The 13,246-nt window shown below is 37.6% G+C and overlaps 2 protein-coding genes across 4 annotated transcripts in view; one reads left to right on the top strand and one right to left on the bottom strand.

The window, feature by feature from the left end:
* The window catches only part of LOC137187574 (interferon-induced protein 44-like), a 17,227-nt gene extending 16,106 nt beyond the window's left edge, over positions 1-1,121 (top strand). Inside the window, exon 8 of the mRNA XM_067596569.1 lies at positions 310-1,121. Within this exon, the coding sequence (XP_067452670.1) occupies positions 310-504 (195 nt within the window). The 3' untranslated portion in view covers positions 505-1,121. The remainder of the gene's footprint in view (positions 1-309) is intronic.
* Positions 1,122-1,180: 59 nt separating this feature from the next.
* rabgap1l (RAB GTPase activating protein 1-like) overlaps positions 1,181-13,246 on the bottom strand; it is a 129,175-nt gene continuing 117,109 nt past the window's right edge. For 2 of the 3 annotated variants that reach the window (XM_067596566.1, XM_067596567.1), the window contains 6 exons: positions 9,513-9,623; positions 8,615-8,719; positions 7,541-7,624; positions 7,042-7,113; positions 5,670-5,870; positions 1,181-4,493 (listed from right to left, as the gene is read on the bottom strand). In XM_067596566.1, the coding sequence (XP_067452667.1) occupies positions 4,338-4,493; positions 5,670-5,870; positions 7,042-7,113; positions 7,541-7,624; positions 8,615-8,719; positions 9,513-9,623 (729 nt within the window). In that variant the 3' untranslated portion in view covers positions 1,181-4,337. The remainder of the gene's footprint in view (positions 4,494-5,669; positions 5,871-7,041; positions 7,114-7,540; positions 7,625-8,614; positions 8,720-9,512; positions 9,624-13,246) is intronic. The other variant, XR_010929238.1, reaches the window with a different exon arrangement.

The raw sequence follows: 13,246 nt of genomic DNA, 5'->3' as shown, positions 1-13,246 counted from the left end.
GTCTTAGTTTTTGCTTTCATGGAAAGATATAAGCTGAAAAGCCAGTGAATGTCTTTCAAAATTTGATTTCCCTTCGTTTGAGTTCAGAAATATCCAAATCTACTTGAGCACGGGTGGGATGGTTGGTTATCAAACCAATATATTCAATTTTTATTATCTATTATTTATTATGATAATGTGTTTTATTTGACTTGTAATGAGTGGCCATAACCAAAGTACTAATACTCTTTTTCAACACTTCCACAATTAGCACAATTCTCTGAGGTCCTAAGAAAAAATATTTTAAATCTTTTGTGCTTTGTGATGCAGATGCAGGAAGCGAGTGCTCAGCTCGGTGTGCCTTTGTCCTGTATTGTTCCTGTGAAGAACTACAGTGAAGAGTTGGAGTTGGACACAAACACCGACATCCTGCTGCTCAGCGCCATCATCCAGATGCTTCGCTTCGCTGATAATTACTTTGATGAGATCAGTGACAAATTCAGCAACATTGAAACCAAAGAATAAGTATGTGTGCAGCAGACACAATAACCTGAGCAACTGTAATGAAATGTCCCTCAAAATGATCCATGCATGTGATTCTGCCTAGTGCTGGTTCACTGTTAACCATTCTTATAATACATCCATGGTGTTAACAGGGTGAGCAGTGAATCCCAGAATTTAGGAACTAGTTTCACCTCCGCCTGGAAGTTTCCCAAGTGTTCCTCGGAATTCTGAGAGATGTAGATCTTTTGGCGTCCTGTGACTGCACTGCACCTTCAGTTACTGGCTGAGCTGATCCTCATTTTGATTGTGTCATTCAGCTGCAGAATACTAAATTTTCTTTCTGATTCTGTAGCAAAAACGGCTACAAAATGTTGTGCATCCTGAGTAAAGTCTTGTGAGAACCACAAGACTAAGAAAACACAGTATTTAGTCTGTACATAGTCCACTGCTACCAAACCATTCATGACATTTTGGGTTTTAAGTCATTCCAGCTGTGTTCTTTTTCATAAAATTTTGTTGTAATAATTCATTTTCTTTACAGTTTTTGTCTTTTTGCTGCCAGAAAAACAGCTTTCAGGTTATTCAGTTGTTTGTTATCATCAAATGTATGTTATGTTGCATGTTACCCTACAAAATCCCTAAATTGAGTAATTCCATTTAGTCTCCAGTTATTCAATAAAAGCTCAAAGTGCATAAATGAACAGAAAAACTGAAATTTATTAATGCAGGTCAGACAGTTACAGTACAGTTACTGTACAGCAAACAGTTTTGAGTCGGACCAGTTGAGGAGCAGGCCCTCTTTTGTGTAGCAGGACTGTGATATTACAGCAAACTGTTAACTACACAACACACATCACACATCTAATCTGACTCGCCGCCTGCTTTTGCATCATTGAAATTAAGTGTGAATTAGAGTGGATTATAAATTGGCAGCTGTCCTCTCCGCAACAATAATCATCAGTTAAAAAATAATTATGCTCTGTGCTCGGGATAACTTTTAAACAAACACACATCTTGAAATAGTGTTTAAAATATCAATGTTGTGTTAGTGCACATAAAAGACAAGGAGCTCTCTCCAGCTTGGCCACAGTTTACATGACACTGGTTGTACGACTTCGTAACTGTCACAGATGTGACCGACAAGAATGATGCACGATAGTGAAGAAGGAATGTCCTGGAAATGCTAAACACACCTGGAATTCAAAGTTATTCAGTCCGTCAGCTTCTTTTTACTCCCTTTACATGTTAATGGTTTATTTCCTCCTGTCGAGCTGCTCAGTGGCCACCAGCAGAAGATGGTGGTTGTACTGGGAAGCTCTTGGTTGAAATGAAGGGCACTGCTGAAAATGGTATTCAGCAGATCTTTGTTTAAGAGCAGATGACATGGTTGTTGGTGAGGTTGGTTCAGGTCATTGGGAGCACAAAGGAAGACCACTGTGGACGGAGCAGAGGGGAGGTCGGCCTGTCAGGACCAGGGAGGCTGTTATGGCACAGCTGACGCTCTCTGACATTTCAAACAGTCAACGGCTTCAGTCATCAACAGAAAAGGCAGCCACGTGAAGAAGAAACCATTTCAACTTCAACCACTTGAGTTACAGTGCAGAACACACACACATACATACATTCAAACACACACGCAAACAATTACACATGGGCTTGGTCAGAGTCCAAAGGCTGATTCCAGTGTCAGTAAAGCAGGCCTGTTGGCACCTATACTGCAGCTCATACATATGAAGTGTTATTAATTTTTCCTTTTCTTTACAAATCAGTAGCTCATGGTGGTTGGTTGATCTTTTTAGCTATTTTCTGCTGTTCATTTTACTCACAGCCTTCCTTCCTAAAAAAACAAAGTAATCTCATTCAACTAAAAGTGATATGGCAACTTGCCAAACGTTAGTGACTTATTTCCTAGTGAAAACTGCCAGATTTACCTAGTTGGCTGCTATCATTCAATATAGTTTATACTAAAATGTTAGCACTGAGCAACAGAGCTGAAAATGAAATGTTGATATCCACAGTATGTTGTCATCCTCTTAAGGTTAAATTGATAACAAAAGAGTGAATTCTTTTAACATGATGAAGGGCAAAGAAGGTGTTGGCACAGCTGTGCAAATGGCCTGATGACTATTTGGCAACACTGATGAAATATTGCAACTCAATCTGATAAACTTTATGCTAGGCGCTTATTTAGAGATAAATTGTGCTACACAATAGATACTTTAAAGCCTTCACTGTAGTATTAAGATAAAATAGCCTGCGTCAATGTGCTGACTGGTATCTACAGTGAGCTTTGGATGACAGTAACAGTATAAAGAGGTGTAGAAAGTCAGATGATTAACAAGATGCAAAGTATAACATAATGCAGAATGATACACTCAGTTTATCCATGTTGACAATGTTATCTGACTCTGTGGTTGCAGCTTTTAAATGTTGAAAAGAATGAACAGCAGAAAATGTAGAAGAACACAAGCCCTGATGTCTGAAACTATGCTGACTGTGTGCAGTGCAGACACCAGAGAGGAACCTGCACTGCTAGTGCAAACTTAAAACATATAAAGAGCATAAAAGGGGGCAGATTTAACACATTTTCAAAACTAAAAATATGTAACCAGGGTCAATCTGCAACTGTGTATTTTTGTAAAACTGGAGACTTCAGAAGATGTGTGGCATTCTGTTACACTAACTGTGAATGTTGTTTTGACTATGAATTAAACTGAATCATTAAAAGTATAAAAGGACGGAACCGACACAGAACGGGAACGGAGAGCCCATTTCTGTCGTGATCACAGCTAACCAAACATTACACAATCTCTATCCAGTGACATAAAACGTAAAATAGAAATGCCAGTTAAATACTTACAGGCATTACTGGAATTGAGAATTTAAAAAAATCAAATTAGTGAAATTTAGAGGAATATGACACAGCTTAAATAAGTAGGGCCTTTACCTACATTAAGAATTCTGCAGGTTGTCACTTTTTGGCTCTTCAGCGTTTGGACTCGACCAGGTCGATCACACACTGTGCTTACGTCAACATCTAGAGAGATGACATTCAAATTCCGAACAGTAGAAAAAAAATTTAACAAAGAACTTTTTCCTTGTTTTTTTTTCTTCTCTTAAAGAACTGTACAAGATTATTAAAAAAATCAATAATTAGTTATACATATTTATATGACAACATTGTTTACGTTATATTACTATAAAGAAATACAACTTTTGTGTTGTTCTGATTTAAGATTCAATGCAGTATTCCTTTTCAGAGTGCTGTGGCTTTGCTGAGCTATATCACTATATTTTTAAGCAGTAAACTTATAACACCACTATGATGTGGCTGTATCACCATCATTGAAAATATTATCCCAGTTGTGAGACTGAATGCAGGTTTAATTCTCAGCTACTTACTTTACCCAGAAAAAAATGACTCTAACTCTGCAGTAGCAATGTCTGGCCACAAGGTGGAGCTAAATTACTGACTTACATACAGGATAACATTGTGTGTTAAATCAGCTTTCTTTTCATGAGTTTTTAGAGATGGAACTCAACAAAACAATGTCAGCAACGACCAATGAACTTAAAATTAACTTCCAGCCTCACTGATGCGTCACCCTCACCTTTCTCATCACCTGTGAAGCACAGAAGGTCAATAGACACTTTCTAGTTCACTCGAACGGTCCAACGGTCCAGTTTGTTCCCTCATTTTTTCAGCTTTTCACAGTCCAGAAAGCTAGTAAGCTCCACTTTGCCAGAGGCAGGAAAAGGAATACTGCATTTCTCCACTGCTTGCTTCTTCAACTTTTGTTCCTCAGCTCTAGTGTGCGTCCTGCAGGGGGAAAGAGACGGGCAGGGTGAGTACTCTAGGCAGGACCTTCCTTTGGAGACGAGGGGGTCTGGGATGTAGAGCTAGTGGAAGAGGAGGCAGAGCTCTTCAGGGATCCCAAAGTCTTGCTGAACCAAGAGTTCTTGGCCGCCTGGATCTCGTTCATCAGGACTCCCCGCTGATGCTCGAGCTCCTGCAGAGTGACAAGAGGAGCAGAGAGGAGTCAGCAGGAGGAGCATGGAGGAGGAAAGCACTTTTTCTTGTAAGTCCATCAAACACACTGCTCTGTGTCTTGATAATTGCTTAATTGTTTAGGTAATTTATCAAGGAAAAGTTCCAAATATTTGCATGTTCAAGCTTCTCTTAAGTGAAGATTTATTACTTTTTCTGTTTTATAATAGTGTTAATTGAATAACTTTGGGTTTTGGACTGTTGGTTGGACAAAACAAGCAATTTCAGGGCATCATGTTGCACTCTGGGAACTTTTGATTGGTGTTTTCACTATTTTCTTCTATTTTTCTATTTCTTCTATTTTCTAAATAATTAATCTGGAAAAAGTCATTAATCAATAATGAAAATAATCTTTAGTTGCATCCTTGATTTAATATTGTGTTTTGATATGTTATAATTTGATATTATATTGTGCTTGATGTCCTTTTTCCCACTAAAGACCACTTCCAGGCATGTCTAAGACTTAAAGATACTCTGTCTGGAATAATGATTTGAGTCTGATCTAATGTTTGATGGATTTTCCACAAAATAAATTACCATTAACCCAGTTAAAGATTCTTAAAAGTTTAGAGACATCCAGAATCTATGAACATGCAAATATATTTAATTCCAAAAGTTAAACAGCCATATACAAGATCATACATCACTGTAAAGTCCATTCTCAGTGTTTTGTGCACTGTTTCCACATCACGCTTGTGTAATTTGCATACTGGACCACGATTGGCTCCACACTAGTTGTGATGTCACAAATCATGCTCTTCTTATACTCAGATTTACGATGAGTGCAGAGAAACTTTTTCCCTTTCAGCAGATGAATGTGAAAACAGCCTTTTAGTTTCAACCTCTGCACATACATCATTCTGCACAGTGAAGCCCAAACATCCGAGTGAAGTAATAATAAAAAAAAACACATTTTTGAGCATAAGGCAACAAAGTAACTCATCTACTTCTATTGTCTTATCACTTATGATCATCAACTATTATTTTCTTGTGAAACCACCATACTGTGGATCATTCTTAAAGTTTTATTCACTTTTTACATACTTTCTATTACTCCTACTGATTTGGTATATTGCCCTGCATCTGATGGTTGCTGATATCATCATCCCTCCCTGCTGCTGCTGCTGCTGCTGCTGACCTGGATGCGGCACTTGGCCTCGACCAGCTGCAGTTTGGTCTGAGCAAGCTCCAGCTCCAGCTGCCTCAGCTGCTCCTTCAGTCCATCCTTCTCCTCATCCATTGGCTCGGAAGCTGTTTTGTTTCCGCCAGGGGACGATGTCTGGAGGGACCCAAGGGTGCTGAACAGGTCTCTACAGTGGTCACATCCCATTACTTTACTCTGCAAGGGCAAACCAACACATACATAATGTTATAGGATGCAGGTTGGTGAACATATACTGTATAGACATGTGAGTACAGGTAAAAACTATGTTCTTCTGTAAGTACATTCACATGTTCTAGCAAACACATCTCTATGCTACAGGAGAACACATCTAGTCTAGCAGAACACATTATTTTTATGCATTTGGTGAAAATAATATTCTGGATTAGAAGAAGATTAACTGCAAACTCTTAGTCCTGATGTAAAAAAATATGCATCCAATTTTTCATCTTAAGTATGAGGATGCTGATGAAGACATTGGATAGATATTTTCAGTATAGAGACTTGTGTGTGATCCATCTTTTCCTTTGATTTTGACTTTTGCCTTGTGGCCAGACCCTCACAAACAGGCACCTTAAAAACTAGTTTTTAAAAATATTATTGCAATATACTTAGTGCTCAAGGGGAAGTTTAATTTTCACAGTTCATGCATTTCATCATATTGGAGGCACAACTCCACCCTCCCATTTACAGCCAGACAATCTTTGTTGAGTCCAAAAATAGCACTGCACAGTTCAGCCATAGCTGACATGCTACAACAGTCAATCATTGCACAATTTAGTAGTTATATTAAAAAAACACTACAACAATGTTGATCTCTGGATTTGGTTTCTTCTCTTGTCTTCATGAGTTTATTGTAGTTTATCATTGCAATATACATTAACTGCTCATGACTGAGCTATCTGAGTGGCACAAGCAGAAGTGTTATATTTACACATATTTCTATCCTGTATACTTTAAAATGATTCCCATTACAACATCTGTACAATGTTCAGTGTGAGTGTAGTTGTAACACATCACAAAATCAAAATGTCATAATCTTTATCCAGGTTTAAAGTGATACACTGCCACACCCACAAAGAGCAACATCACATGTTTGACAAGGGCTAAGAGAACAGCTTGGGATTATTTGTGCAATCAGATTCGTTATGGGTGTGATAATGTACCAAACCGGGCTTGTCTGACTGTCACTATTACGTTAGAAGAATTATAACTGAAAGACAGAATAGTGCTGCAAAATCCTTTGTTGCTCTGATGCAACATATTGTGGCTTTAGTGAGGAGTTTGAAAGTCTCCTAACTTGCATCTGCTGCCCTCTAGAGTAGCTTGTGAGTGCCTGTAATCTCACCCTGACAATGTCCAGCTCTTCTTTTGTGGCTGCCTGTTGTTTTTCCAACCTGGTGCTCAGCTGGGAGCAGATCTGAAACATGGAGAGGAAGTCAGGTTAGATACTGTGAGAGATGATGAATTTAAACTATAAGATATAAGATACACTGAAGTATTTTGTCCAGGAAAAGTCAACAAACCAAACTTTATTTGGTGTCTAGTTACGGTCTTTTCCGCTCTTTACTCTGTGTAAACATTTATTTATTGTAGGAGCAAGAAATATGTTTTTGTAGCTAAAATGTAAAAATTATAAGAGTATGATAAAATTCAAGCAAAGCAATAATAAATGTTTTGGATACTGATAAATGCTTTGAATTGTCTGTGTCCTACATGTCAGAGTTATACTAATGTGGTAAAGTTTCAATAAGATTACAACTATTATTAATTATTTACAGAACAGATGTTTGCAGTTGTATTATTTATTTTAAATTTCAAATATAGCTGATGGAAAATTGTCCAACCTGTTTGTATTCAGCTATGATCGCTGTGGTTTTCTTGATCTCCAACTCCGCTTTCTCCAGCTCCCTCCTGAACACCTCCTTCAGCTGGAGGGGACAGAATAAGATGACAAAATAATAAAATCTTATGTTAATGAGGATGAGAATGATAAAGTGACAGGATGTAACACTGTAACATACTGTGTTTGCAGATGAAAATGTCAGGGTGATAAAATAGCATTGCCAAGAATTAATAACAGTCACATTTCCACCGTGCAGGTTTTTCAAATTAATATGTAACTGTGTTTTAGTACTATACTGAATTAATCCCTCTGTAAGAGTTCATCAACAGTAACTTTCCCCATACTGGCCACAATGGCAATCAATAGTAACTATGTACCACTCATTGACCTAAATTCTGAAGATACTATACCTCAAACTCACACAGTATATATACACAGAAAACCCCAAAGTACTTGACATCATAGATTCATTTTCCAAAGTGACCCCTCCTATAAAATAAGTCATGTTATAAAGAAATATAAGTTCTAAAAATGCAGATTATTCCTGCTTCAAATGGTAAAAAATAGTGGCCATGATTTTTCGGTGCAGGTTTGATTGAACTGTTCATCAGTAACAATTACACAACCATTGAGAATCATTTACAATGTTGATTATAGGAACTGTTTTCTCAACAACTCTATTGGATCTGTGCTCTAATTACCTAGCGTACTTATTCTGTTGTGACAAGTTGACTTATAGTTACTACAAGCCATCTGCTGATGTTGTTGCGTTGTCATTGGTCATTGACTGAAACTAATTAAAGTCATTAATTACTAATTTTGTCTTTCAGTGGAGTTTTAAGTAAATCTAACCAAACACAGTGAAACCATTATGCCAACTTTACAGGAGACATACTGTGTTGCCTCATAAAAATGTAAGTTTTTTTAAAATTACATGTATTAATCGAAATACAATATCATACCAAAGCTTTGACTCCAAACATTATTGAGCCAGTTGACCAGTGAGGCATGCAGCTTGTTTAGGCTGAGTTTCTCCAGCTTAATGAGCAAGACGTTAACGGAGGGCAGATGTTACCTGAGCCGTCTCCTCTTCCTGTCGTCTCTTCTCCTCCTCTGTCTCCACCAGACGTTGCTTCGTGCTCAGCAGCTCTTTGTTCAAAACATCGGCCTTGTCTTCTGCCTGAGTGCACGTACACACACAAACACACACAGATCACTCATTACATACCAAATCTGCTCTACCACAGTTTCTTTTTCACCCAACCAGAGTACACAAACATGTTTTCAAATGCAGAGGTGCACCAATCATAGATTTAGTATTTAACGCTGACTTGATGCACCAGAACATCTGCACTTTTTACAGCAGTATTTGCTGATTAATACAGCTCCACAGATTCACACTGAGAACTGTTTAATGCAGCCACAGTCCTCCTGTGGTGCGGTGGGTTGTTCAGAGAAATGCTTATATGCACCTTGCTGTTCAGGCAGAGTGTTGCATAACCTGGGAGATGCTTGGAAATGCTTTTCCACTGACAGCTGCATTTGTTTGTTTATGCTGATATGGGGTTTTTAATTATCTCAATTTCTGAAATTGTTCTGCTACAAAAGTTTCTTGATGCAGTGCAATTCAGAGATCATTTGCATGCTGCTTGTATTTATGTGCCTGTGTGTGACTGATTATGTTTGTTGTGCATCTTTTTTCTTCTGCTGTACTCAAGTCACACTTCAAAAAAGATCTCAATCTCTTTGTGATTACCTGATCAAATAAAGCCATATTCAAAGTGTATTTAGGCTGCTTCCACTTGTGCACTACATACAGCACAAGAGATGATGGCAGGTGGGAGCAAACACTTCATGTGAACACCACCCAACTAGACAAACACTACTGTAAATTATTACATCGTCCTTAATTTAACAAAAAAGTAAGCAGAGTATACAGTAAGTTTGACAACATCCTTTGGAGTTGTTGTTACCTGGTCAAGGTCATTCCGAAGGGCAATCTTACTGGTGACCAGTTCATGGGCCAAATCGTCGTTCTCCTGTTCCAGTCGCATACTGGCCTCCTGAAGACGACGGTTCTCCCTCTGCAAACACACACACACACACACGATGGCAGAGGCTATTAGTGTCTGTAATGTCAACCGAACATGTAAAAAGATTCGCCTCCTTTTGATAAAATGATACAGTAAAATCAAGAATCTCTCAGAAGTATTTCTTCATCACACTCACTCAGTCTCACTACAGAATATGATGTTTTTCTATCGGGGGCTGTAATATAAACATTTAGCATCTACAAAGTGATAACTCTGACAACAACAGTTGGACAAACACTTAATTATTCACTTTATGATTTGATGATGATCTTTCTGCAAAAAACAGTTCTGTCTGGGAAAACATTGATCAGGAAAATGTAGAAGTTACTAGTCTATTTGTTTCAATTTTAATTTATTGATGCAGCTTAAAGACCTAATAAAGCTAATAAAGCTTCTGCCTGCCAAGCACCCAAACCCCCCCCATCCCACCCATATCATCTTAAAGTCCCCATTGTAGACCATTAGTGGAGTCTCATGACTACTGGTCTGCTGTAAACAGTCTCACATGATGGCTATGCCTTAATGGGACAAAACAGTTGTCACGGTTACGAGAGGTCATCTGACCCTGATATCCTGTCACTTTTACAACGATGTCCTCTGTTATCCTTAATTAACCACACACACCCAAACACACATATACACACACACATATGTATGCACAAATAGTATAAATAAACTGTATAGTTAAGCTGAGCACATTTATATTGATGCAAGTATAAAACAACATATTACAAAGTACAAATACACAATCATCTGAACATCTATACACAGACACACACAGGTTGATACTTTGGCTCTAGTTCACACCTATGTACAAAAAAGAGTGTTGTCCTTTTAGTTTCACATCAGCAGATCTTAACAGCTATAAATATTTTTAAAAAATGATCCTATAAGCTGTCGTCAGTAAACTGGAACAGCTCTATCGCTCTGTGATGCTTTATAATCTATCAACAGGTTCCAATGAGATGAAGGGAAAATAATCTAATACTGGTCAGTCCAGTTCAGCACTCATTCACTGCTGTTTTGGAGACAGTTTGTATGCCACTCTTCAGATTCAGTTAATCACTTCCTGTGAGTAGCTACTGTAAGTAATGACTTTCATTTGGGCAAACAAGAGAGAAGACCTACATCATCCTGAATGGGAGGTTCTTCTCTGCCGCAGCTGTCCATACTGTACATCATATTTTAAACTAATCAAACATCTGAAGTTCCTCTACTTTTAAACACATTGCCAACAGAGCTACCTCATTGAACACATCTAAGTCAGACCATCCAGAAAAAAAAAAAAACTGAAAACAGAAACATATCAAAGATTGATGTCAAAGATTTTACTTTAAATAATACTAAATACCATAAGCATAAGTGCAAAATGTCTTGTATTAAAATCTTAGTTGACACAGAGGCAGCTTACCGTGCTGCTGTCCAGAGTCACAACGTCTTCATATCGAGCTTCAGCAGCACAGACTAAAGTTTAACACATGATCCCGACAGGAGTTTCCCTTCTCTGTCTGATGCTATCCAGCCTCACTCTCTCTCCCTCTCGCTCTTTCCTTTTTTAAAATGCTTTTATTATGTATAAAGACAACCATTGAAAGTGGAAAAAAAAAAAAAAAAAAAAGTACCACTGGCACGAAAACTCACACACTGATTTCACACATACAAAACAAATGAGACATGCACAAATACATACACACCCCAAACAGTGCAAATACAAAGAGTACATACCTAAACCTGGAGTATAAAACCAGTAAGCATGAAGTAAGTAAAGTCCTTGAATGCGTACCCTCAATAAAACGTGAACAATTTAATTTAATGTACCGGCAGGAACATTCCTGCTTTGTCTTCTTGCTCTGTAAGTCTTTCCACTGGCTGCAGAGGAGGTGGCTCTGGTCCAACATCTTATCTACGTTAAAAGTCTTCCTTCCTTCCTTCCCTCCAGAACCAGCAGCTCACAGTATACAGTACAGCGCCATTGTTTATACCAACATATTACTTTTGCCTTCGGGGAAAAACATGTAATTCTGGTGTTTTTTCTTGAGATATAAATTTCTTTGGTTGTTTCTGTATTATGATTAGATCAAATACTGGTTTCATTATACACAATGCTTTAATATTTAATTGAACTATTTATTTTATTCTTCTCTTGATATTAATACTAGATTTTATCCACTCACCATTGCCCTTTTTGTGTTATTTCAGCAAGCATATTCTAGTTTGAAATAAATCAGAGTTTTACTGAATTCACTGCTGTGTTTAGTGGGGAGAGGGCAGATTTCTTGTTGTTTGTACCTGAACCCTCTGGCTCTTTCAAGGATACAAGTCAATAGGGGCAAAATATTTTGAGAATTTTCATAAACTAAGAAATGCTGTCCCGGCTTTAGCTGGACCACCATGCATTTCTGAGTTTGTTCAATTGGGAAGGATAACACAGCAAAACCAAGTTTGAGATGTTAACTTGAATTTAATACATTATGAAGATGAGGCTTGAAAAAGAGCGGTGATTCAAGCCAGTAGCTGCAAAAAAACTGGAGGAACAGCTGACTTAGTCAGCAGCAGACTTCCCTGTCCTCCACAGTCACAATTAGCCAGGTGGCTGTAGATGATATTTGTAGTTGTCATATGATACAATCGTTGAAACCTCTGCACATGCTGATGAAGACTTTCTTTTACAGTAAGTCAAAATGTGATGGTTACCAGCCATGGTCTAAAAAAGGTTATATCTACTGTTAATTGCTTTGGAGTGCTTCTTCTGTCTCTGAATGAACTACTATTTGCACAAATGGGGAAAAAAATCATCACACCAGTTTGTACCTGACAAGCAAGCAGCACAAAGTTACATATATCAGCATCAACAATTTTTTATGTTGAAAATCATACAGTAATGGCGTTCCTCCCTGCTAAAAGTGGTTTGATATGTTGCTATTTGCTTGCTTCTAGGCAACAAATGTTCTGGGAGCTCTGAAACGCCCATAACCTTTTTGGCAAGAAGCAACAAAAAGAAGAACTGGGTCTTTATTTTAAAACTTATTTACCTCAAAACTTCTTGTTAAAGGAACAGTACAAAATCTTCAATTAAGAATCTATCTATTATTTAGATATGAATAATCTGCAGACAAAATAAATGACATTGAACAGCTCTACTAATGCGAGTTTCTACCCTAGCTTCCCAATTCCAAAGACAAATTAAAAAAATCTATTATACTCTGCCATGAGTAGATTTGTGAAAAAAAAACAACCAAGAATGACATATTTAAAACAAGAGGAAAGGAAAGAAAACATGTAACACGGAACAAATGAAAGCAAGAGATGCTGTCTGTTGACAGTTTGTGTCTGAATCTCTAAATATCTACCTCACATCTCTTTTTTTTTTTTTTTTTTTACATTTTTGAAGAATCAGACAAAATAAAGAGCTATAAAACTCTCTGACAACAACCCTAAAAATAAATCTGATAGATGTTAGGGTCGATAATGATAAAAGTCAGTGTTGTGAGAAGTCACAAATATTAACAAAGGCACAGTTTGACAAAACAGAGCTGAATTCACAGATTTCTAATCTTAGAAACATGGCTAATTTTAATTCAGCTACTTAAAAGGAGCGTGCATAATAAATTTTA

This window comes from Thunnus thynnus, chromosome 8 (genome assembly GCF_963924715.1).
Source record: "Thunnus thynnus chromosome 8, fThuThy2.1, whole genome shotgun sequence".
Taxonomy (NCBI): Eukaryota; Metazoa; Chordata; class Actinopteri; order Scombriformes; family Scombridae; genus Thunnus; species Thunnus thynnus.
This window is presented reverse-complemented; position numbering and strand designations above follow the sequence as displayed.